The sequence below is a fragment of the Leishmania panamensis genome (genome assembly GCF_000755165.1).
Source record: "Leishmania panamensis strain MHOM/PA/94/PSC-1 chromosome 20 sequence".
Classification (NCBI taxonomy): Eukaryota; Euglenozoa; class Kinetoplastea; order Trypanosomatida; family Trypanosomatidae; genus Leishmania; species Leishmania panamensis.
In genome coordinates this window covers 2,095,762-2,121,026 of record NC_025866.1, presented here as the reverse complement: position 1 = coordinate 2,121,026, position 25,265 = coordinate 2,095,762, and the positions used below count along the sequence as shown (strand labels likewise).

Genomic DNA, 25,265 nt, shown 5'->3' with positions numbered 1-25,265 from the left:
GAAAGAAGGGGACAAGTAGAGGTGTGGGTGAGCGGTTTCGGAGAGAGAAAAGAGTCAAGACAGCAATTCCATAAGACGAACGAGAAGAGAGCCCAACACACACACACAGACACACGCACACAGACACACAGAGGGTGAGGGTGGTGGTGGTAAGTGGCGAGCACAAAAGGAGCGAAAGGGCAAATACAAGAGCAAAGCAACAACAAGAAGAAAATGAAGAGACCAGTGACCAATGCGGAGACACACACCGACGCGTGCAGTCAGAAGGAGAAGGAAATCAAATTTGTGTGAAAGGGCTGTCCCCCGCTCCCTCGAAAAAACAAACAAACAACAAACAAAAGAAAACCCCCCAATGACAAGAGAGAGAGAGACGATCAGGCTCGCGAGGACACAGCTAGAGACGTGCTGGAGATGTTTTACACGTTTATCTCTCTCTCTGCCTCTGTCGGTCTGTGACGTGTGCCAGTACAAGGGAGAGAGGGGTGCGGGGGGCTAGCTGTTGCTCCTTCCCTTTCCTTCGAAGCACGAACGGAGGAGGGCAAACGAAAAAAGCAAACAAGAACACCTTTGCCAGTACCGCTCTGCCTTTCCTTTCCCTTTTTAATACGGGAGCTTTAGCACAGGCAGGCGTGTGTGTGTGTGCGAAATCTGAACAGCTGACTCCTTTTTTTCCTCGCTTGTATGTTCGCGTGTTTTGTGGGTATTCTGTGGGTTGTGTCTGTGCACGTGAGCGGAGAGGGACGTGCCTGGTCTCGAAAAAAACGAGCCTCTCGGTTTCCTCGGGAACCTGACTGCGTTCTATGGTTGCCTTTCTTTTCGTTTGTGTCACTGCTTGTCTGCTGGCCTACTACTTGTGTGTGTCGGGTGGCTGCAGATTTCTGCAGACACGCACGGAGTGAAAAGAGAAGTGGGTGGGGGTGGCGAAAGCGTTTGAGCATGCGTGTGTACGTGTGCGTGTGTGATGGGTTGTTAGAATGAGAAGAAAAAACACACGCACCACAGCGATGTTGTTTGCGTTTGTGTGGCTGATAAGAGGAGGAGGAGGAGGAGAGGGGGGGGTAGGAGGGGACACGGGGAACCCTTCTAAGTGCGCTTCAGCCCTCCACAGTACACGTCTTCGACTTTGATCTCACAAGTATTTCCTTGCCTTCTCGACTTAGAGAGAGAGAGAAGCGGAGAGGGGGATAGAGGGGAGGAGAGGGGAAGGGGGAGGTTTGAGAAGCGACAGGAAAGGAGGAGGAAGGCGTGAGGAGAGAAGTGCGAAAAAGAAAAGCACACAAGTGGCACACGCACAGAGCAAAGTAAACACACTAAATGAACAGAGCAACGAAGGTGAAGCAGATCGAGGGAGAGTGTACAAGTGGGAGGTGACGGGTAAACAAGAAGAGAGAGAGACACACATACACATACACACATACACATACGAGCACGCCAATAATAGCGGCAACAACAGAAATACTATGATGATGATGATGGGTCAGCGACTGTACCTGGAGAAAGGGGCGGGGGCAAAGAGGAGTTGAGGCGGTGAGGCCAATTATGTGTGCTTAACGAATGCACACAGAGAGGGAAAGGAAGAGAGGAAGATGGTTAGCAAGACGTACAGACCACCCAGAACAGCGCACACCCACATACATGCACAGACTACAAGCGACACGTGAAGCGAAGATGGGGTGGGTGAGTGCGGGGGGGGTGATGCGCTGGTGAAAGGCGGAATATGTGTGTGTGTGTGGGAGGGAGGGGAAGCTAGCTCAGAGGAAAGTGGAAACCTAAAAGGGGAGAAAAAGTCAAAGCAAATGAAAGCGTGGAGATCCAGTCACCATACACAAACACCCACAGAACGGTGTGCAGGTGCGGCCGTAGGAGGGTGAAGGAGTCGTATGTGTGCGCGCAGGGGAAGAGGACGAGGGTGAGGAGTAGTGGTTCAACCCGTCATTTCGTAGCGGCGAGGGTACGAAGGGAGGGAAGGGGGGGGGTGGTGAGGAGGGAAAAGGAGAGAGTGTAGGAGGAAGACGGGAAATAAAGAGACGTCTATACAATGCTAAGGCAGACGGAGGGGGCGGAGACCATCGCATTGGTGGTATCCGATGTCAAGCTGATGCATAGTCACACGTGTCGTCACACGCCGCGTTGTATCGACGCACTGAGGCAGTAGTGCTACGAAGAAAGAGCGAGGGGCAGTGTTGTGAAGCCACTTCTCCTCCTCTCACCTCTCTCCTTGTAGAATCGCTACTCACGTTCCCACATTTCTGCACCCGACTTTTGTCCGTGTCGTCCAAGTGGCGAGTTCCACGTCCGTCTCCCGTGTTAGTTGTTTGAAAGTTTCGTTTCTTCTTGCTTCAACGATGAGAGCATGCGGATACACCGGCAGAGAGACAATATACAAGTGCCGAAAATAAAATAAAACGAAGGAAACAGTAAGGAAGAGGGTGGGGGAGTGGGGTGAATCGACGCCTAAGAGCGAACAAAGCCAACCAACCAAAAGGAGCGAGGGCAACGTGAGGTACTTAAGGAAAGCGGTGGATGGGTGATGATGATAGCAAAGTCACGTCCGCCTAGGAGAAAGGAGGTAATATAGCAACGAAACGAAAGCGAGAAGCAACACAGAGCGCTAACAAGAAGCAAAAAAAATGGGCAGCGGAGCACCCATCGAGCACACACACACATACTCACACACGCACTCAAAAAAAAAAAAACAAAGAAAAAAACCACTAGAGAGCGAGGGACGCCCAGACGCAGACACCCACGCACAAGCGCTCCCTGAGCGAGAAGCGCCACTGCACTACTAAACATGAGGATTCCTTAAGATGGAGACGCAAACGAGCAAATGCCCCTATAAAAAAAAGGGGAGAGAAGCGAGAGAGGCAACCACCAAAGCAACAACAACAATAATAACAGCCAAAGATGCGTGAAGAGGTATACGCCGCGGGTGAGGTGCGCTATGCTCAGGCGAATGGGGTCGAAAAAAGAAAATAAAGAAGCGAAGAAACGTGAAGAGCGAGGAGGAGGAGGGGGGAGGAAGGGAGGGAGGGAGGCGGTTCAGGTAGTTCGCCACACGGAGAGTGGGAAAAGGGGGACTCCCCCACCCCCAAAGATGAGGTGAGATGCTTCACGAACACCCAAGAGGGGAGAGGAGGAGGCGTTTGTGGGATACTACAGTCGTGATCGCGGGTGTACACATATGCGATGGTGACGGTGGCGGGAAGAGCGCACTGCAGGACGAGGGAGTAGGAAGAAGTGGAAGAAAGAGAGCGACAAAGGAGAAAAGCAACGCACACACACACACACACACACACGCATACAACTGAGAGGTCCACGAAGGCACAGGTGCACCACTCACTCCAGTACCGAAAGCGAGGGGGGAAAAGAAGGGAAAGACCAGACACACGAAAGACGACCAGCTCATGGGCAAACACAATTAGCTTAACGAAGGTCCAGGTGCGAACGGAGGTGAGTGGGCGGAGAAGGGGACGTAACTCGACAGAAAGCAAACAAACATCAGTTAGAAGAGTAGACTCCTGCATACACGCCTATCCCTTTACACTCCATACACACTCCCCCCGATGCATGTGCCTGTTGTTTAGGGTGTCTGTGTGCGTGACATGGGCACACAGAAGCCTCGGTGCATGCGTGCTGCAGCTGCAAGGTAGAAAAGATGTTTTTTAATCTATTTACAGCGCATTCAGTGTCCTACAAACGAGCTCTAAACTCTGCCCTTCCCGACGGCCCTCTCACAGACCCCATCGCGGCGTGCGAAGCAGCGCTGGACACACACGTTGCAGCAGTGGGCCGGCTCAGTCATCGGTGCACGACCTCTTGTCCCGAGCTCTGCCCGCCCCTCGCTCCGCAGGCCGCCTCACAGCCGCTCCCATTCTGCTGGTCGCCACCGCGAGGCGTGGCTCGGCATTGGCAGGGGGTAGGGGGGCTGCCTGGCTTCGCCACACAGAGAGTGGGGGGGCACTGGGCCCTGAGAGGCCACGCGCTGAGGGGTGTCCCGGCCCCGCCGTCAAAGAGAGAACTGAAAGTGGGGAGAATGAAGCGCAGTTGCTCAATTTCCTCTTTTTTTTCGCAAGACCCAGAGGCAGCCCTTAAGAAGTTTCGTTAAAGTGTAGGGAAGAGCGTGATAGAGCGACACGCGCAACAGAAAGTTACGAGGCTGGACAATTTGTACTTCGACAGGGAGCTGCGAATGAGCGGTTGCATTACAGTCGGCAAACCACTGTGGCTCTGAAGGTTTTCTCAGTCCTCGGCTCGAGGCTCAGGTGTGAGATGCCAGTCTGCAATGTTGGCACGTTACAAGTGAAGCCTTTCTGGTTGCTGATGTGCTGCATTTCCTGTGCGACATCTTTTTCCCGTCTTTGCGTTTGGATTCCTTCTTCTAGTCCCCTTCTTTCAACGCCGTGGACACCTAAACACGAGTTCGCGGAGTGCAGATGTGTTGCCTGTAGCTCTACAACGATCAAACTATGAAGATCCCCAGATGGTACGCACATACACCCGGCGATCAGCGACAAAAGGGAATGAATGCAGCCAAAGACGCGGCGGGAGTGTAGCGTTGAAGACAGTTGACCTGCCTGCCTTTCCCCGTTTTGCTCGTCTCACTTTGATGATTTTCATTTTCCACCCGTTCTCTCCATGCGCGTCCACTTTTTCCATTCTCTCCAATTCTTCTCCTTCCTTCCTTCCCACGTACCACAGACACACGCACACACACCACCACCTCCTTTCCCTTTTTCCATCTCCTGGTAGCCCTACTTCCTGAAGTTGCGACGCAGACTTGTTATTGGGTTTGTTTTGTTGTGCGTTCCCCTCTCCTCTTTTCACTTCTCACGTAGCGAAAAGTGTGAGTTTGTGGGCGAACATGTTCTCATGGGCGACGATGTGTGCCCTTACGGGAGAGGAAGGGGGGAACGCACAGATCATCTCCTCACCATTTTTGTTTTCTGTTTCTTCCTCGTCTGGATGTTTCCTACACCCCTGATGATGGGGGTGGGTGGGGACACCTACGTGTGTGGTATCCCAGGACTCAGTGCTTCTACTCTGGGTGGGGAAGCCAAGTAGTACTCCTACCCCTGCCAATGCCAGATCAGTTCTGGTGGTGGCAGGGTCAAGTACCTACGACGTGGGGAGGTCAGAGCAATGCATCGCTGCTGATGGCAGTGATGAAAAGAGCGCGAAAGCAAACCGCGTCGAGTCCAAAAAAACACGAACGAAAGTAAAGTTCAATGACGAGAGAGATGAGCTCAGGAAAAGAATGCAGAGAGCTAGAGAGGGAAGAGGGTTCAAAGATATACATACACTTAGCTAGGCACATGAGCTTCTGCGGATGACACCTGCCATCCGCAGGAGAAGAAGTCAGCATAATGGGCAAACAGGCATAAAGACAAAGCCGACATACCCACAAAGAGGGTGGAGATTTAACGAAAATGTGGATAACGATGAGTGCACCGATAGCGTGACAACAAGCTCAAACAAAGAAGATCACTATATGTACATGCTGAGATAGCATACACCCAGGAACACAAATAATCTGATAGCTAGTGAGAGGGCAAGCGGTGGGGTCGGGGTGGCAGTAAAGATGCCGGCGTCCTTCTCTGTGTTTCTCTGCTTGAGTGTTGACCTGTATGCATGCTTGTGCCCACAGAGAGAGAGGCTTGATAGAATACCTGCACAGGTGTCAGCATACGGTGGGTGCAAACAGCCCAACAATAACCACAATAACAAAAAATAAAGGCTCATACGCAATCATAAAGAGAAGAGGCCAGGAGGCCGATAAAGCGACCAACGAAAAAAAAGCCAAAGGAAGAACAAGGACGCACATATTTGGTTTACATCAATGTACTACCTCAGGATAGGAGGGGGGAGGCGGAGGAGGAGTAGGGCCATCGGCGGCGGCGACAGCAGCACGTAGAAAAACAAAAAGAGGGAAAGGAATAAAAGGAGCATCTTCATTGGCTTCCGCTCGAGTATATGCAGATAGAGACAGAAATGATGGGAGGCGATCGAAGGAGACATGGGGCACACACATATTGGGGCTATATTACAAGAATACTCTACTCGCTTACCTTAATGCTCTCTTTTTTTACTTCATTCTCAGGGAAACAGTTTGGCTCCGGTTGTCTTGCTTGGCCACCGTTCAGTCTTTCATTTTTTTCTTTCTCTTTCGGCCGTTTGCTCCTCTTCCACACACACACACATGCACATGCACATTATTCGTCATCGAAAGAGGTTTCGAAGCGCCTCCACAAGCAAGCTGGACTTGCCCATACTGTTTCGACTCACGGTCCTTTTATTCTTGCGAAGGTTCCGGTTGCCCTTTGGCTGACGCTTATAGGGGCCCTCGCGGTCGAGGTGGTTCAACGTCCCTTTTGGCGAGTCTACCCAGGTCGAGTAGGCCAGCCCTTTCACCCACGAGTTGTCGTTGCCTACGGTTGTCTTGATGTGCTTCCCCGAGTTGGCGTCGCGTTGCTGTAGCTGAAGTTGTTCTTTGCGTCGCAGTACGGCACTCTTCGTCGGCCCAGAGAAGGTTTGGTGCTCGTGCGGCGCCCCTGCAATCTGCTGCTGCCGTCTCTCCACATCTTTGATCTTCTTGCCGTTCCTCAATCGTGTTGGCTCTACTGAGTTTGGCTGTGGACCACGCGCTACTGGCATGACATGCTGACCCTGTTGGACTTGCGAGGACGCCGGGTGCCAGTTCATGGGCCCTGGATTGCCAGACATGGCGCTCCAGTTCACTGGCCTGCTCATCCCATGAGCGGTGTTGGGGCTCACCGGAGGCGCCGGTCCACGGCTCTGCACATGCGGTGGAACCGGCCTAGGACCGGCAGAGCTACCGTGAGCTCCAGGCGGCGGCAAGTGCGGCGTTGTCATCGGAGGTCTCCTGTTGCTGTTGCTGTTCTTCTCCCCCATCAAGTGCGGGGGTGTGCTGTGCTGCGCGTCGCCGCTAGGTAGATGTTTTTTTTGCCCACTGAGGATGGGTTGTTCACCGCCACCAGGGGGCAGGTTGGAATACTGCAGCGGTGACATCCCACGCCATTCACTGTTGACGGGATGCCGCAAGACAGGCAGCGGACGGTCGTTGCTCTGTAACGAGTTTTTTGGCGAGTAGGTGGTGTGCTGCTGTGATCTACCACTACCGCTAATCCCGACTACGAGGGCCCCGCTACCTTCGACTCCGACTCCGCCGGCTCGACGAGCACTGGGTAGCCGCTCCATGAGCATTGATCCAGAGGAGTTCATTGACCTGCACTAATAGAGAAAATCAAAGACACACAAGGAAAAGGCCAGGAGCACGCCCTTATCGGGGGAGGGGGTGAGTGAGAAGAAGAAGGGCAAACCCCAGTCAGCGAGTGAGCGTGTCCCTGATCTTTGGCCGTGCGGGAGGGGCTGGTGATAACGTCAGTGCGTGTGCGTGTGTGTGTGGGGGGGGGGGGGGTGGAGGGGAGGGAGGAGGTGAAAGGAAGGAGAGAGAGAGTTACGCGCAGACCATGGGTGAGTCCGTATATTTGTCGCAATCGACTCAACCTTCTGGGTGGTACCTATACGATCGGGTTGCTTACACCAAGGCCATACCGACAGGAGTATAGTGCGTCCTCGATACAGGGACATCGATGCGCATATAGGTGCGGTGTCTGCTTACTGACAAGAGTGCGGGGCCACCCGTTCGTCTCGTTTTTTTTTGCTCATCGAAGTGGAGACATAAAGAGGCTCGGGGTGAGCGGGGGGGGGGGCTCACTCGGGAGACGTGGGCAGCGAAACTAACAAGAGAAGGTGTCATAGGGTCACTGGGGCGCATACTCAAAGAAGATGAAAACTAGAAGCAGCATTGACGAAGTAGAAGGAGCTCACTTTCGTTGGGAAAAGAAAACGCAATTATTCCCCCGACCTTGCTGCACTGCTAATGCCCAGAGAGAGAGAATTATGCCAGAAAGGCTCAACAGAGCAAGCAAAGGAAAGGGGCGCAGAAAGGTTTCCTACAGCGACGGATGCACTCGCTTGCTGACTTAGGAAGAGGACAATAAGAAAGGCAAGAGGATAGAGAGAGAGAAGCTCGCTGTCAGCATTCACTGTCTATAAGGCACACCTTTATATCCACATATATCTCCATGTATCTACACATACATACATATATATATATATACATGTAGATATTTGGTCGTTCTTGTGTGTATGTGTCACATCCGATGTGCCTACCATACGGCTTCGCTGCTGAATCACAAATGAGCTGAAAGATGGGGGCAAAAGAGAACCAGTAGAAGGGGAGGGGAGAGAGGGAGAAGAAAAGAGGCAAGCAAGGCATTCACACTAGAGAACATAAGAGCACACGCACACACACCCCCACACCCCCACACACATATAATGAATCAGAAGAGCGGGCATAACGACAACAGTTGAAAGAGAAGAGAAAATCAGCTACTCGACAGAGGTGTGTCACCATAGCGGGCACAGCTTACAGAACACGCATATTTACATGCATAAGAGAGTGGGAAAACCTAAATACCAACTAACGAGGCGATCGCACAAGATGGGTTGGTGAGTTAGTGGGGTGGAGCTGAGAGTCAATGGGGGGAGGGAGGAGGGGAAGAAAAGAGCAAGAACCGCTGTAAGCAGCACAACTCCGAAGGGAGAAAGAGCTATGACAGCAGTGACTCCGCCATTTCCGATGTGCTCCGCCAGACAAACGACCCAAGGAAGAAAAAAAAATGAAGAAGGGTTGACTGCTTGGCTGTGTATCGCCAAAGAGAGAGAGATGGGCCACACGGTGGAGGACGTAGGGTGCGAGCAAGTGGTGGCCTGAAATCCAGCCTACGGCTCATGGCGCGGCCACATGGAATGGGTAGTTCGCGCTAATGGTGTTGTGGCGTTTGACTCCTTTCATTTCAGTTGTGCGCTTTGAGTCGGCACGGAGGACGAAAAAAAAAGCTCGAGAGACCGACCAACCAACGATGACAGTCCATGATGCGTCCAATCGGTGCGTGGCTGCTGCGTTGGCGACTCCTACGAGAAAGGAAGGGGTGGGAGAGAGAGAGAGAGACGGTTGCGCTCACGGTCCGTTGACTCTACTTAGAGCTATTTACGCACACAGGCACACCGCGACGGAAAGCAGGGAAGAAGCGAAAGAGGAATAGCACTAATGACGGTAATAATAAAACAAGGATCGAAGCGGCCCCAACCTGGTGTGACCCAAGTAAATGGAGAGGGAGATGGGGTTTATAGATGTGTGTGCGTGTGCAAACACAAGTTGCCCCTTGCTTCTCTCCTCTTGTCTCGCGTTTTCTCTCTCTCTCTACGCCTTGTTAACGGTGTCCAGCATGGTAAGAGTTGAGGGGGGGAGCAGCCAAGAGAACTAGAGAAGATAAAGAAGAAGGAAAGAGTGTGCCGAGACGGGACGGGGCGGTGGATGAGAGAGAGAGGGATTGGCGACGGTGTGCGATCAACAACGAAGGAGGGCCAAACAAGAGGAAGGAATCTACAAGGCAGACAAGCGGACCCCCCAGACGTACACTCAAAGTGAGCGCTGCACTGTGGGCACCAACGCTCTCTCTACTTGTCTGTGCTGAGGCCACCAAAAGAAAGGAAGGGGGAAGAGGTGCGTGTGCGCGCACGATGCTGTAAGTGACATTGCCTCCCCTCTCCCTTCTTCCCTCCTCAACCACGCGCCGACTGCTCGGCGCAGTGGGCTGCGCTACTGAGGTCTGTTTGAAGAGCTGCCGGAAGGACTTGCACTGCGCTGATGATGCTGCTGTTGGTGCTGGTGGCGGTGGCCCTCTGGCTTACCGGCTACATCTTGCGGAGGTGAAGAGTAGGCGACCTGCGGCACCACAACGGTGTGTTGTTTTGCGATGGTGCCTAGTCGACAGGGAATTTCACGCTGCTGAGGCGACTCAAAGCTGAAGAATTGGTGCGGCGCATCTTGCAAGTAGCCGTGTCGCTGCGAGTAGGACGGTACCCGGTTCGGCAACGGCGTCGCATCCCTGGAGCTGCAACGTACGCCTTTTTGAGCTCTGTGCCCCGCGCTCCAGCCGTCGGGGTGCGGCGGTTCCTCGCTGGATCTCGGCGACGCGACCGTGCTCGCACTCGCCGCTCGCAGCGAGCTCCAGCTCTGCCCCAGCACGAACTTGTGCCCCTTAGCGGTACCAGCGCTCTGTCGAAGGATCGCAGTCCCAATTGGCGAGGCAGACGCTGGACTCTCCAAGCCAAATGATAAGATTGATGTGCGCGAGGACAGCGGCCAGTGCGACGAGCTGCTGCAGCTGCTGCAAGCGTTCTCCAGCGCAGCATCGTGGTCTCGGGTTACACGACACCGACACGAAGTTGCACTCGAGACAGCTCGGCCGCTGCTACGACTTTCGCGTTTCCGCTGACCGTGGCTCCAAGTGCTGCTTCCGCTGTTGCCGCGTTTGCACTTCCTGTGTATGCCAGGATCCTTCGGGGAGGCTGTGTGCTCGGATGCCCTCAGCGGCGCGAGAGCGCGCGCACTGATGACCACAGCCGTGTCCGAGGGGACAGCCTGCATCACTGATGAGGCGCCTTGCTCGGTAGTGGTGTTGTCCAGATAGAAGGACGACTGGCTGTCCTCGCGAGATGAGTGAATAGAGTTGGTCGAAGAGGTGAGCATACTGGAGTACACGTCACTGTTCATGCGCCGCATACTGGCTCTGTAACCGGAGCTGCACGTCGGGAAGGCGACAGAGTGCAGTGTCTGTCCCGTGGCGTTGGTGAACGAGACGTTGCCCGGCGCGGTGGAGCGCGGTAGCTGCAGGCCCGTCCACGGCTCCCTGAGGCTACTGCTGCTCGTCAGCAGCTCACGGGTTCGACGCTGGCGGGAACGGGGTCTTCGACCTGCCTTGAGGTTCTCCGCTCTACTGGGCACATTGCCGGCTGCCACCGCACTCACCGAGTGCTGCAGCGACGTTGTGAAGACGCGTGACTGAGTTCTTTCACCCCCGCCGTCGCCCCAAGTGCCCCTGTCCACTATCCTGTCTTGCTCCTTCAGCATATCAGGCCGCCTTTTCTCCGCCAAGACGGAGGGGTTGATCGGTGAGTGGGCAGAGAGGAAATAGGAACTGCGTCCGTGATCCTCGCTCCGTCGGATCACACTGTGAAACCGAAACGCCGCCCTCTGCGAGCCCTGCAGAGGCGTTGCCAGTGGCAACGGCGCTGGAGACTGCATTGGGTTGGTGCCTACACTCGGCACAACTGCCTTCTCGGTGGCCACTGCATCACTGTCACCTTTGTGGCCTGGCGTTCTGGCGACCTCGAATTCCGGCGACATCGAAGTGACCGTCCCAGCATCCTCGGCTTGTCTTTCCCACCCAAGAGAGGAGCGCAAGGGCTGCTGAGATGAGCGGCTGGTGGCCGCTGCCACCTTCGGTACCGCACCGGAGGCTATCAGCGGGTTCAATACGTGGCTGGGTGCGACGTTAGTTGCGCCAACACTATATCTGATTCGACAAGCACCTCCGTCGCGCTCGTCGTGGGCGGTGCCGCGACTTGCGCGCTTGCTAATGGTGCCGCTGTAAAGCTGCTGCAGTGGTTCGAGTGATATGGGTGTCATCTGTGCCTGCGGATTGCGCGGGGAGGTCAAGCACGCGGAGAAAGCCGCACCTGAGGCCACCGCGCCTGACTCGAGACCGTCTTCTGGCACCGATGGTGTCAGAAGAGAAGCAAATGCGGGTTCTGTCGAACAACACGGGCGACCGTTACACCCTCGCTCGTGGGTGCCCGAAGATGAACGTGTTCCGAAGGGTGGACCTTGAGGCATCAGCATCGCCGTCGCCGCCGCCGAGACAGGCAGCAACTGCGTGTGTGGTGGCACATCCGCAGTGTGGCACGTAGAGTCTGCTGTCAGCACTTCACATGCAGATAGACGTGTCATACATGGCGTGGCATTCTGCCCCAGCGACAGGTGCAGGGCAGCGAGCGACGGCGCCCCCGCTGCGGCAACTGCGGTCTCCATCGCAGCGTGGTCGACGGATGCTCGCGCTACTGGAAGGGCACGAAGCACGTGAAGCTCAGTCGACGCACGAACGTCGGCGTACGCACTGCCGCTAAACAGAGCATTTACATTGGCTTCAAGAGGTCGTGCAAAAGTGCTCTCGCGCTGAGCTTCAGTGGCCTGCTCATCAATCGGAGAGAGTGCCAAGTCGGAACAACCCACCGACGCCGCCAAAGCGGGCCTGGGTGCCACCCCTACAGCCAAGAGCGCTGCTGTCGCATTTGAATTCGCACCCCGCGACAAATTGCCCAAGGCAATGCTCGCTGGGCTGTTGGGGTTGCTCATCGGCGGCGGCGATCCCCACCCCTTCGGAATTGCGCGCAGCGTTGGTGAGAGGGGGCCTTGCAGTGGTGCTTGTGGTTGAGGCAGCAGTCGCTCGATGGTGCCAAGGCCTGGCAGCCCAACCGCCAGCCCAACGGCCGGAAGCAAGCTGCCGGAGGAAACGCGTGTTGGCTTTTGATTTCTTTTGTGCTTTCCACCTCGACACTTGGTGGAGAAAGGGGAGATGACGACGGCGTGGTCCACCTCCGCCCGCGGCGAGTACGACCACTTTAAACTTGATACCAGCGGAGCGTGTGTATCGGTGCCGCACGTGCCCAGCAAGAGAGGTGACGGCGTTAAGGTACACGAGGGAGGTGATAAATAGCGGTGGTTGGTAGAGCTAGCGATGGAGAGGAGCTGCCCTGCTGAGCCAGACAGTCTCGAGTTGGGCCGCAATGACAGCGCTTGCAACTCGCCGGCGCTGGGACGTGTGTCCGTGTCGCTTGTGAGAGGGGAGGCGAGGATCGAGGCGGTGGCGACTGCTGCAAGGTTACAGTCCTCCGAGCAGCAGTTGCTGATGAGTTTCCGTGGCTGCTGCGGCTGCTGAGGATGCCAGCGGCTCGAAAAGCGTTGAGGGTCGTGTTCTAGCGCAAGGGTCCGGGGGTTGTAGGCACCCCTCGGCAGTGCAGCCGCTGCAGGGGGTGACGGCTTCCATTGCCTTTCTGCTGCCGTTGTGGGGAATGGCAGGTCTACTTTCGTTGGTTGGAAAAGTGGCACACCTGGCGGAAGCCTCGCCAGATGGTTCGAGCTCAGCTCAACATCGGTGCTCTCCTTACGGGTGTGCTTGCCTTCGAGCAATGGCAGTCTCGGGGTGACGAGAGCATCCTCCGCCTTCTCTTCCAGCGGCGACCCGCTCCGGACGGAGGCGTCCCGCTGTGCGCCTACTGCGGCGGTTTTGGCTTCCCTGAGCGACAACGAAATTGCCGTCGTCGGCGTTGTCTGTGGGGTGGTACTCGCTGGTTGCTGCAGAGGCTGCTGCTGCGGTGAGCTGGAGAGTCGTGGAGGATTTGGCGGCGCGGGGACGCGATGGACGACCACCCGACCACCGCCACCGCCGCCGCCGCTGTTGCTGCCATGATGGTGCCAAAATGCAGAGCACGCGATGAGGTACTCACCGCCTCGGTGCAGGCTGGTGCGCGGCTTATCGGAACGGGTATCCTCGTCGTTGGGGGAGGCGCTGAGCACATGGTCGTCACGTTCCTCGGTCATTGTAGGCGTTAGCGCTGCGGTGGCGGCCATCCTAGCGAGCGGCACGTCTAACGATTCTAACACGGGGGAATAGGATGGAGACGACTGGAAGGCGTTCTTTCGAATCGGCTGCGGAGTCTCGGAGGAGGCGTGCACTCCTGGCACAGCGTTGGATTCCACCCAGCGAACCGTCGACTGCCATAGGCGACTCGAACGGGCGCTGGTGGTCGACGCTGCAGACGGAATCCGCACGCTGGTGCCGTTGTCGCCGTCACAGGCGGCGTCCATGCTTGTGGAGGCTCGCATGATCACAAGGAGCGACCGTGCTTGGTTTATGTTTTCTTCCTCTGGATGCGCGGCCTGCGAGTTCTTCGTGCGTGTGTGTGTGTGTGTGTATATCTATCTACCACAGCACCGACACTCCAGACAGACAAGGGAGAGGAGAGGGGGGAGAGAGAGAGTTCCAGTTTCCAGCAAAGAGAGAGGAGAAGAGAAATAGGGGGAGGGGAGGGGGAGGAAGACACGATCGAGAGGAGGAAACGAAACGGAAAGGCAACTCCCGCACACCGCTACGCAGGCAAAGGGGTCCACAGCTCAAGCGGAAGGAACCAAAGAGACGGATACACAAGTGCCAAGAGCAGCAGGAAGCGGGAGGGGGGTGGTGGTGGTGGTGGCGGGGGCGCAGAGGTGAAACCGGAGAACTCGCCATGTACATAAGCAGCGAGAGAGATCCTCCAGAGAAAAAGCGAAAATAAGGAGAAAAAAAAACGATCCCTGGCAGGGAGAGTCCTGCCGCCAACGAGGGAGACAACCACACGCAAAGGGAAAGACAAGGTGGCTCAATAATGATGTGCAGGACCCGCACACCGACACACACACACACACACACACACACACACACACACACACACACACACACACAAGCAAGAGCGGTGTATTACAACGGCAAAGGCGAAAAAAAAAACACCGAAGGAGAGAAGAAAAGATGAGTAGTGAAGGACAGCCGATGAACCCCTCAGAGAGATGTAGAGAGCAATGAAGAGTGCTGGTAACGGTTGTGCGGACTTCAACGTGAGAGGGGGAGAACCCACGTCAGTACCCAGAGACACGCAAAAACCTAGCAAAGAGCTCCACAAAACACTTTTGCTTTTCTTGTTTTTTGATAGTCGTTGGAGAAGATGTGCTGGCGAACACCATCTGCTGCTTTCTTTCGCCGCCTATGGGATGGTTTTCGTTGTGGCCTCTTCTCTCGACACCTTTACGAGAAGCTGGAGCATAGCGAGAGTAGGTGGGAGGTTGTGGCGACGTGACAAGGGAGCCAGAGGTAAGAGCGTTGCAGTCGTTATCGCAGTCAGAGGGGTGCAAGGCATGTGTTTGTAGACACGTTGGTTCATTCAGAGAGGAGTGAGGGCAGAAGGGTGTAGGTAAGCATCCAAAAAGGCAGCCGAGAGAGGAAGTGATGCGATGCATGACGAATGCAAAACGCACATGCACCAACATGGCGAGAAGCAGCCACAGGAAGCGGTGGGCCGCACGCGTGTGGGTACGTCAAAGTCTCTTCTTAAGAGCGACTTGCTCAGGGAGGAGAGTCACCCCTTTTTTTTCTTCTTCCGTGCCGCATCAGCGAGGCATGGCCAGATATGCCGCGGCACACTTATGCATTTTGTGTAGAAAGGTATCGCACTGGTGACGAACAACAGAGACGAGGAAACAGTCCAGCGGTGACTGACGGACACCCATGCCCAGCCCCCCTCTCTATCCCTCCCCTCCTCAGGGGAAAGTAGTGCAAACTCATATATCAGCCAAGAACGAAATGCTGTAGGGGGGGGGAGGGGTGCAGCAATTATGTTCAGCGAAGCCGCAAGCGACCGAAGTGAGGCTTCGCGCTTGCGCGTACACACCAAACGTGCACACCAGGTAGAAGGGGAAGGACACAACGAAAAAAACAAAACACGTGAGGGTGAGAGAAGCGCAGAGGTGCAACGGGGCACATCCTCGAGGCACAGAGGCACGCTTGTGTCCAGTCGAAAACGAAACAAAAAAAGAGCTGACGTGGCAGTGCCGCGTGTTTCCATCTCCATCAAGCATACCGCAGTGCCTTTTCCGCCTTTGCTTATCGTAGCGCGCGCCTTTCTCTCATTTGTGTGTTAGCTCACCGCTTCTCCAGCGCCTCGGAGAGCTCGCCCTTGTGATAGAGCGCGACGAGGTCGTCATATCCGCCAAGGTACTTACCGTTGAGAAACACCTGCGGGACTGTGTGAACGCCGGTGCGACCCACCACTTCCTGGAAAACCTCTCGCCCGTTGGGGATGATGTCGATCTCCAGCGAGACGAAGCGGTGCTTCAGCTCAATCAGCAACATTTTCAGTTTGGTAGAGAACTGGCAGTAGGTGGCGGAGATGAGCACGATGCGGTTGCGGCGCAACATCGTGTCCAGGAACTGCGGCGCCCGTGCAGGGTCTAAAGCATAACTCATGGTTGGAGAGATCTAGCGAGGTATGTCCGTGTGTCACAGACTTTTTCGGCTTGCCCTCCGTTGTTCTAGAACCCGTCTCCTCTGAGATGTATGTGAGTTGGTGAGAGCGGAGGGAGAGAGGGCGCGTGAAAGGACGTTGGAGTGTCGGGGAAGGGTGAAGGAGGAGGATGGGGAAGAGCAGTGATGATGGTGGGTGCGCCAGAGATCAGAAGAGAGTGCGCGCGCAGTACTCCTCCCTCCTCACCCACCAGCTGCTCGGCCCCTCAAAAAGGATTATGAGGAAAAAGGGAACGACACAAACAGCAGTGCGTGGAGAGCGACACATATGCCTATGAAGAGGGGGAGGGGTTGCGTTGTAGGGCGTAGCTGAGGTCCAAGGACGGCGAATATGTTTTCAGCGGTAGCTCACAGGAATCGTTTCCCTTTCCTCCGCTGCCTCAGGTGACGCTAAAGGCGCTCCCGAGCGCTGTGGCTGTCGAGAAGATCGTCGTTTCTCTATGCGCGTTGGTAAAGGTGCCAGAGGAGGGCAGGTGATTCTATCGACACGTTCTTTCTCAAGCTCAACCTCACTCCTGCTTGTTTCTCCCGCTCAGCGCCTATGCCGTCATGCGAGAGAGAGAGAGAGGCGCGAGAAGGAGATGGCGGAGGAGTTGGGGGTCTCTACACTCTTGTCCTTACGCTGTGCCATTACAAGGAGCGAGCAGACACGCCTAAAAGAAATGTGTGAAAGCGCACACGCCGACAAACTTGACTCGCAAACGCGCAGACGCCGATCATGTCCCCCCTGCCATTAGTCGTGTTTATTGTGTGTGTTTTCTTCTTATTTTTCCGCGGTAGGAGGGTAGGCCTCTGCATGGGGGTAGTGCTGACGGGATAATCAGCCGTGCAAGGAGCGAGAGTGAGCAGCCGATGGGACTGCAGAGCAACACGGAGGCGGGCAGAAGGAACAAGAGGGAATCATCCTTGCAGAGTTGTCCAGAGTCATTGCCCCCCCCCCTTCCCACTTCCTCCGCAACAGTCTACAACGTGACGTGCTGTCCCTCTCCATCATGACGGCCTCTTTGCTACTATGCCCCCCCTCCCCCTCTCGGTGTCACTCTTCCACATCGCAGAGGTACTCCGAGGCTGCCGACGACGACTCTGACTCTGACACGTCAAGGCTGAACTCTTCTGCCAGCGTGTGGTGCACCTGTGTGAATCCCAACGCAGGGCTGTCAAAAGGAAAGAAGCCACCGCCCCCGCCGCCTCCGTTCATTGCACCCTCGTGAAACCCCCTCGACCCGGCGGCGCCACCGCTGATATCACTCCCCGGAGACTGGCGCTGCAGCAGCGGAGACGGGAGAGGCCTCAGGAGACTGCTAGTGCTTGCCGATCGATTTGCGCCGGGCTGCGATCGGGTCGAGGGGGAGTTGAGTGCTGAGTGATGGTCGTGCTGCTGCACCTGCGATTGCCACTGCTGCCGCAGTTTGGGATGGGTAACAGGAGCCGCGATACTGCTGACAGTGCTGCGGCGTGCCTCTGCGTGGCCGTCGCTGCTACGGTTGCTGTAGAGGACATCTGGGGTGGTGTCCTGCGGCACCGACGCTGGAGATCGTATCGCAGAGGAATTCGCTACCTGCTGCTGCGGAGAGGGAACAATAGAAGCAGTGTTCGTGCCTGCACGACTTGGTGTCTTCTGTTCCAGTCCGTGTGTGGCGTGCCCGGCACTCGGCACAGAGTGGAGGGGAGGCGGTGAGGGAGGCGGTGTTGGTATTTTCGAAAGAGTGGCCGTGCCAGCTGCATCCGATGTTGCTGCTGCGGACGTCGCTGAGGTTGCCGCGCTAGACTTGCGCGACTTGCGTGCGGGTGGTGCCGGCGTGGGAGCACTCTCGGTATCTCTGTTCGTGATTGTCGACAGCAGCGGAGGGCCTGCATCCGTTAGCTTAGTAGCGGACGCAGACGCGCACGCCTCGACCTCGTCTGACCTCAGATCTTTATTCTTCTGCGCTGCCTTGGTCGTTTTCGGCGTCGGCAGCGGCGACTTCTCCGTGGAAGACGACAGAAAGGACTTGGGCTGATCGCTCGGGTGCCACACAGGCGGGAGTACCGACGACTCCTCAGCAGTGAGATCATTATTGCGGCACCGCTTTCCACGCTGCTGCGGCTTCTTCGTGGGTTGAGATGAATCGGCGGCGAGTTCGGCCAGCTGCTCCGCAGGAGGTGCGCCGCCCACCGCATTGCCATTGGCCTTATTGCCGCCGCCACGTGCCCTTTTCGTGCTCACACAGCTTCCTGCCGTAGCAGTCTCGTTGTCTTTGCCTTCCTCCGCGACTGCGTCAACGTGCACCCGCGAAGTCTTCTTGCGTCTCTCCGACTGCTGTTCCAGCTGCTGCTGTGAGGATTGCAGTTCTTCACACGCGACGAGGATGTCGGCTGCCACTGTGGCTGACGGCCGCGCTGAGGGAGGAATGTCCAATAATTTCTCCCTTTGCATCGCCTTAACATCACCGACCACGCTCACAGTATGCCTAGAAGCCCCCTCCTGCTGCGGGTGCTCTTCCAGTGGCGACGCTTCCGCGAGAGGAGTTGGATTGAAGAACGTGGTGTTGATCAGCGGGAGGTTGTCAACGTCCTCTTCGACAGCCTTCGCACGTCGCGTACACTTTCTCTTCGTCGAAATCGTCCGTTGTCGCTTACTTTCTGTACTAGCACACCCGGCATCACCTGCAGGTATCAGTGCTGACGACGACTCTGCCGTCCCAGACATCGCATCCGCCGCCGCCGGAGCACTGGCAGCACTCCCTCCGTCTTGCTTGTAGCTCGTCAACTCATCTTCTTCTACCTTCGAGTGCTCCGCTGTCGATGCGATTGTTGCCAGAGGCATCGGCGGCGAGACTAGAGTGACTTGCGTGCCTGACACGGATGTGGAAGGCGGCGTTGGTGTTGCTACTGCTGCTGCGAAGGCTACCCTGGGCTCTTCCTTCACGTGCATGACCCAGTAGTGCCGATCTGCTTTCACATAGTAGCACCCGTCGGGCAGTCCATCAGAGGAGCAGACGCGGTAGACACTCTCGCGCTTCTCCTCAGCATCACCACCAATTTCGAAGCTGTTGCTGCCTGAAACGTTTCCCCCGGTACAATGACGGCTACTGTGGTGCAGCTTTGCCTTTCGCTTCTCTGCCAGGCAGTACTGTCCATCGCCGCCAAGAAGCACGCGCAGATTCACGACACCTGTCGTCAGAGCTGGTCGGCCACAAAACAAGATGCGCACCGCTGCGGCTTCGAGAGGGTGCAGCTCCATGCGTGACGCTGGTCGGTTGGCATGGGCCAGCGGCAATGGTAGGGAAGAGAGAGAGAGAAGGCGCTTTAATGACCCCCTGGCGGGCAGTGGTGATGAGGGTCTGGTCCGCGCCCAGGGGATGTTTGGCTCTGAACTACCAACCAACAAGGAAGGAGGCAGGGAAGGAAGAGGGCCAAATAAGGGACGGCGTTGAGCACCCGTGTCCGGTGTCCGCTTGCTGAGAGAGAAGAACGAGGTTCGTCTTCCTCCGCTGGCACACTCACGCTTGGCAAGCAGCTCGATATGAAGGGGATCACGAGGGTGACAAAAAGTCGTGAGAGGGCACAGCGCAAGTGGATGGTGAAAGAGGCACAGAGAGGGAAGGAGGGAGGGGGGAGGGGTCGTTCTCAATATAACAAGTGGCGTTGCGATAATCACAGCGAGCGTGCGCGCGCCTCTTCGCTCTTTTCTTTCTCTTGTGACCGCATTCCTTCTCTCTTTCCCCTCTCTCTTTGATTCCACCAAACCCACACTGCGAGGGAGGCGGTAGAGGGTGGGAGACAGAGAGAGAGAGAGGACAGCGGCACTGAAAAGCCCGGGGGTAAGAGACACCTATGAAGTACACTCAGTCACGCACCCCCGTGGGGTTTATCTCCTCAGGCGAGCTCCCTGCATGAAAGGCGGTGCGCTGCCATGTTGCGGTGTTCGCTTCCCTATTTCATTGCTGTTGTTAGGGTGCTTCTCCGTTGCCACCCTCTGTGGCCTCAAGCGTCTGCCAGCAGAAAACCAGAGCAAGGATAGTCAAAGGAGACAGGGGCGGGTAGGGGGGAGTTCGGGTAAATTGCACCCACGCCCTCCCTTGTGCCCTACGCCGTACACACGCATGCCACGCCGTTCATAGAGGCTGACGGCCCCTTATGCCCGCTCCACGCTCCTCGCAAATATTGAGACGGAGATGCCCATACACATCAGTGCGGTGTGGATAAACATATTGCGCTCATATCCACCAGAAACCTTGGCAAAACAAGACGAACCCATCGCTGTCACAACCGCCAAGCTCCACCGTACCACCACTGATTCCTGTCCCCCCTTTCCTCCCCTATCGCGCTCCACTGTTCGCATTATTAATTCCCCCCACCCCACAAGCACCACTCGTGTGTGTGTGGGTGTGCGAAGACTAGTGAAAGAGGAAGAGAGAGAGAGATCGAACAGCGGTGAGTATAAGGGAAGGAGAAAAAGGGAGGAGGGCGGGGGGGGGAGAGGACAAGACAGGTGAAGAGTGAAGTACGGAGGTGCTGGTGTGCGTTTGGCCCCTTTTGCGTGTGCTTTATTGCGTTGAAGAAGACGCAAAGAAGAATGCACATACACACACAGACGCAGACACGCATCCACAGGACAACACATATTCGAGGAGGAAGACGTCAGAGCATAACAGAGCAGAAAATATGCATCTCTCTCTCTTCTGCTGAGAGCGAAGAGTGACTTCAGTCGTTTTGTTAGGAATTTTGTGCTTTTATCTTCATGCGTCATCATGTCGACTCCCTCCCCACACGTGTGTGTGCCCGCATTCCGCATTCAGACGCACCTCGTCTTGCTCGCTAGTGACACCGTAGTCTATTCCATCGAACTTCGCTCTACACTGGGGCAGAAGTCCGCCCCGAATGCCGTTAGCTTTCAGCCGACAGAACAAGAACACATTTGCTTGAGTTTTCTTTTGCCCTTGAGCTTGAAGCTCTGGCGACTTGGTTTACAGCACCTACTACACCACCTCACGCATGTCCTTATACCCACTAACACCAACACACACGCCCGCGCTGGGCAATGGATGCAAGGCGCAGCTAGGTTAGCAGAGGGAGGGAGGGGGATTCCAATAGCAATGAAGAGAAAGAGGTGCAGGCGTTGATGAGGGCGGGGGAGGGAAAGGATGAGAGTCGAGGGATTGTGCATCTGGGGCCCCGCCTCAGGCTGTAAAGAGGAAGCTAGAGAATGGGGAGGTATGAGCGGAAGTCAGTTTGCGCATGTGCCACGCTTATGAAGGGCGATGCCGTTGCTCTCACTGTATTTTTCGCTGTCTGAGCTGGCTGGAGGCTGTGAAGTGTTGCGGAGGTGGACTGGGAGTTGCATCGGTGCTTTTGCTTTCCAGCCGCATGGCTTCGTTTCCCTCCTTTCGCTTCTTTGTTTGGCAGTATGAAGAGCGATGACCTCTCCATCCCCTTGATGACACACACACCACACACACGTTCACACATGCCCAACAGTTGCATGCAAGGAGACGAGCTTTCCGTATGTGCGCATACGTCTGTCTCTCTGCCTGCATGTGTTTTGCTTTGCTTTTCGCAGTGAAAAGGCTGGCGGAGGACGTGAGAGGCAGAAGCAGAGACATATGCACTTATTCGTAGAGATCGACATCGGCACACATACACACGCACACACACACACACGCACACAGACAACGAAAGCCTGCGAGTATTTGATGGTTAAGGCACTACAAGAGAAGCACAAGGCAACGGTGGTGTGGGTCGGAGGAGTGCGATTTCTGAGGTTGGTGCGGAGGGGGGAGGGAGCGAGGGAGAATGAAGGAGGACAGTGGCGGCAGTTTTGGGGCACGTGACTTTCACCATCCTCACCTCTCCTCTTCCTCCTTACCGCGGCATGTAGGCGGGCGATATCCATGCATTCTCCGCCTGGCGACGCAGTCGTGCCTCCTCTTCTTCCTTCTGCAGTTGCTGCAACGACCAGGCTGACAGGCTTGACGGTGTGCTCATCGCTTCCAGTGATACGTGCAGCTCACGAAGCCGATCGGCTTCTGCCGCCGCTGATGCCACCAAGGATGGAGTTCCTGACGACTCGTTTAGCGTTGCCTGTGCGTCACCATTCGGTCTCCTTGCCGCCGGTGCTGCTATGACGCTTTCACGATCTAGCGCTATCACAGCAGCCAAGAGGTCGCGCGCCGTTTCCGCCGGCGACGATAGCGTCTCCTCCTCCCACGACTGCTCCATGATGACTCTCTCGAGAGAGGTAAGACTGCCTCGCTTGCCGTCATCAATAATTGTGCCATGCGCCGCTGCCGGCGTGCATCGTTTCCCCTCGCTGCGATACGGCGCACCCGCAGCCGCTGGAGAGACGGAAGGGCTTGAGGACACAGCGGCGGCGTCCTGGTCCGCCGCTGATGAAGCGAGCCTCTGCAGCGACTGCATGGCCAGGTCGACAGCCTCGTCGCTGCTGCTTCCGCTATCCGCCGCTGCTGCCGCAGTGCCAGTGGCCCCGTCCGCTGCAAGCAGTTCTCGTAGCAACGGTCCCGCTACCGCGTACGCCGCATCGCGTCGGATGCGCCGGTACGTGGCATGCATCAGCGTCTCCTGCTCTTCCGTGGTGAAGGTTGTTCTGGGAAGCGCGGCCAGCATCCCTGTTCGCTCGTTTTGTCGGGTGCGCATCAGCACAAATATCACGTCCGCCATGGTGCAGCCGGCCTCATCGTTTTCCAGCATGAAGGTGACCATTTCTTTCGTCGTGCGAGGTCCCCAGCGAATGCCCTTCTCCCTGCAGAAGAGCGACATGGCGAGCTGCATGGTGCGGGAGCAGATCACTTCATGCAGCGGCTTGGCGATAGACACAGAAACTGGCGTGAATGAAGCAGGAACCGCAAGGCCGCCCCTACTCCTCGCTCGCTGTTGCCATCGATTAAACAGTTCGGCAGCACCACGCAGCACTTCCCATTTGCGCGTGTGTTGGAGAGTCAGGATGTGGTAAACAAACATCGCGTGGACCGCCACTGGCATTGTGCCGTGGTGCTGGCTCATATCTTGGCAGAGGCGCCGCTGTAGCACGATACCCTTCGATGTCTGCGGCGCCTGCTGCAGGTGCTGCTGGACTGGGGTGAGAGAGGGGTGCAGCAAGCGGGCAAACACATCCGCGTCAAATGGGATCTTGTGCGCCTCCATGTAGGCGGCGTAGGCGAGTGCCTTGTCCAGCTTGCCCGCCGCTGTACAGATGTAAACCCACGCACTGTGCACCGCAGGGCTCACGTGCTGCTCCTGCTCCACCTTGCGAAAAAGCATGGAGGCAGAGGTGAAGTAGAAGTGATCCAGCGTGCAGTAGTAGGCCGCCCAGCAGAGAATATCCCGCAACACGGGCTCGGGAAGCGCAAACTGTTCCTCCGGCGGCTGCTGACGCGAGGAGAACGTAAGGCACTTCATGAAATCCTCGTAGATGACGTGCGGCATCGGCGCCTCGACGTTGCACATGACGTCCGTAAAGAGAAAGCGGTAGTCGTGCTCCATGATGATCTTCAGCGCCTCATGGTACGGGGTATGCAGCACAATCTCACGCAGTGCCTCGTACGGCGGACACCGCCAGAAGTCCTCCTTGTTGGGGAGGTAGCGCTCCACCTGGAAGGAGCTGGCGCTCTTGGTGGTGCTGCTGCTCACCTGGCGTGAAAGGTCCTGCAGCCACTGCTTCTGCAGACCCCCACTTCGCTCTGCGGCGAAAGCGACCAAATCGCTCTCCGGGAAACCATAGGGGATGTCCGGTAGGGCAGCAGACCACTCTGCTATTGCGCCGGGCGCTAGGCTCACTGTCTCCGCGGTGCTGCTACTGGAGATGGTGGTGCTGCTTCTAGCCGAGACGGTTGCTTTACAAGGGAACCCCGATGTCTCTGGGGAGGAGATAGAGGATGCTCGCCGTATCTTTCTGGTCAGTGCGGATGTGTCCGTCTTAGCGGAGCGGCCGCTAAGGCAAGACGTCAGCGAGCGGCGACAGCACACGACCGGCACCCAGGAGATCATCTGTAGCAGTCTGCGGTGTGTCTACGAGAGGGGGGAGGGGAGGGAATCCAAGAATGCCGACAGATGGTGGAGTACGCACACACACGCACACGTAAAAATACACAGCGGGCTAATGTGATGCGTGTGCAGGTGTTAGTAGTAGGCGAGAGAAGCGAAGCGAGAAGTAAAGAGGTGAGATATGATGGGTGAGACAGTGCTGGGATCATGCTGATGAAGGGTGACGGATCCTGTGTGCTGAGCAGTGGTGGTGCCTTGCAGTCCGCTTTCTTTCGTTCCTTTTTTTTTCCTTTGCCGCATGCCTGAGTCTGTACGCTAGTCGTCCACCAGCGCGACATGCTGAGTGATGTGGTGTACGTTCTCGTCCGCGTTTCCCTGCACGTGACTCTCTCTGTCCTGCTGTGCTCACCACGACTGGTGCAGTTGCATTTTCGGCTCTTCTTCATCTCCCGCCTCGTTGCAACAAAACGGCACGTGAAGAGAGGAGAAGAGGAAAAAACTCTCCTTTTCACCAGCCCTACCCCACCCTCTAATACGACTTCCACCCACGCTACGCACGCCGCGCGCATAGCAATGGTTAGACAGAGGAGCGAAAAGACAAGTAGTGAGGCGGGGAGGGGGTGCTTGCCGTAGTTCTGTGGAGTGAGTGAGAGAGAGAGGACGAAGGAAGAAGATGCGCCGGCAGCGCCACCAATGAGCATCCACACACTCTTTACGTCTGCTGTGAGGTCCAGTCTCCCCTCATTTTTGCTCTCTGCTTTCCACCTCATTCTCTCGAGCTCTCTCCTCAGCTTTTTTTTTCAGCCCGCCTCTCTCCCTCTCTCTCTCGTTGATTGCACCCCAAATTCGGCATAGCAACGCAGAGGTTCTCAAGCCTACGATACGAGAAGGCACAAGCACGGCAGAGAGCGGAGACACACAAGCACACAGACCATCCATAAGGAGAGAGGGAGAGGAGTGAAGGTGTAGGAGGAGGTGGCGGTGATGCTGGCGGTGTCACTCGAAGGCTGTTACTTCCGCTTCAGTGAAAACCCCTCGTCATGTAGGGTTGAGCAAAAAGTACACACGCACACAACACACAAAGATAAGTGCGCACGCACGGATACCCACGCGTGTGCACAGCCAGAGGGGGAATGTGGGGTGAGGCACAATATTAAAAGACGCTTCAGAAAAAAAAAGAGCGAAACAGCCTCGGAAAGGTGTGGAGATCAACGAACAATTCATCGGCGAGACACACCACCT

At 56.2% G+C, this 25,265-nt stretch overlaps 5 protein-coding genes across 5 annotated transcripts, besides 2 other annotated features; all 5 read right to left on the bottom strand.

Moving 5' to 3' along the window:
* Positions 1–3,686: 3,686 nt before the first annotated feature.
* Positions 3,687–4,012: a repeat region.
* A 963-nt stretch (positions 4,013–4,975) lies between these two features.
* Positions 4,976–5,164: a repeat region.
* A 1,052-nt stretch (positions 5,165–6,216) lies between these two features.
* On the bottom strand, positions 6,217–6,870 carry LPMP_205200 (hypothetical protein; the record flags this gene model as incomplete). Its single annotated transcript, XM_010700417.1, has 1 exon — positions 6,217–6,870. The coding sequence occupies one exon, from the start codon at positions 6,868–6,870 to the stop codon at positions 6,217–6,219; it is 654 nt and encodes a 217-aa protein (XP_010698719.1).
* A 2,815-nt stretch (positions 6,871–9,685) lies between these two features.
* LPMP_205190 (hypothetical protein) lies at positions 9,686–13,813 on the bottom strand (the record flags this gene model as incomplete). Its single annotated transcript, XM_010700416.1, has 1 exon — positions 9,686–13,813. The coding sequence occupies one exon, from the start codon at positions 13,811–13,813 to the stop codon at positions 9,686–9,688; it is 4,128 nt and encodes a 1,375-aa protein (XP_010698718.1).
* Positions 13,814–15,659: 1,846 nt separating this feature from the next.
* Positions 15,660–15,983, bottom strand: LPMP_205180 (glutaredoxin, putative; the record flags this gene model as incomplete). The annotated part of the gene is made up of 1 exon (XM_010700415.1): positions 15,660–15,983. One exon carries the CDS (start codon positions 15,981–15,983, stop codon positions 15,660–15,662), a length of 324 nt encoding a protein of 107 aa, XP_010698717.1.
* A 1,093-nt stretch (positions 15,984–17,076) lies between these two features.
* Positions 17,077–19,263, bottom strand: LPMP_205170 (hypothetical protein; the record flags this gene model as incomplete). The annotated part of the gene is made up of 1 exon (XM_010700414.1): positions 17,077–19,263. One exon carries the CDS (start codon positions 19,261–19,263, stop codon positions 17,077–17,079), a length of 2,187 nt encoding a protein of 728 aa, XP_010698716.1.
* A 2,621-nt stretch (positions 19,264–21,884) lies between these two features.
* LPMP_205160 (hypothetical protein) lies at positions 21,885–24,026 on the bottom strand (the record flags this gene model as incomplete). Its single annotated transcript, XM_010700413.1, has 1 exon — positions 21,885–24,026. The coding sequence occupies one exon, from the start codon at positions 24,024–24,026 to the stop codon at positions 21,885–21,887; it is 2,142 nt and encodes a 713-aa protein (XP_010698715.1).
* Positions 24,027–25,265: the final 1,239 nt, after the last annotated feature.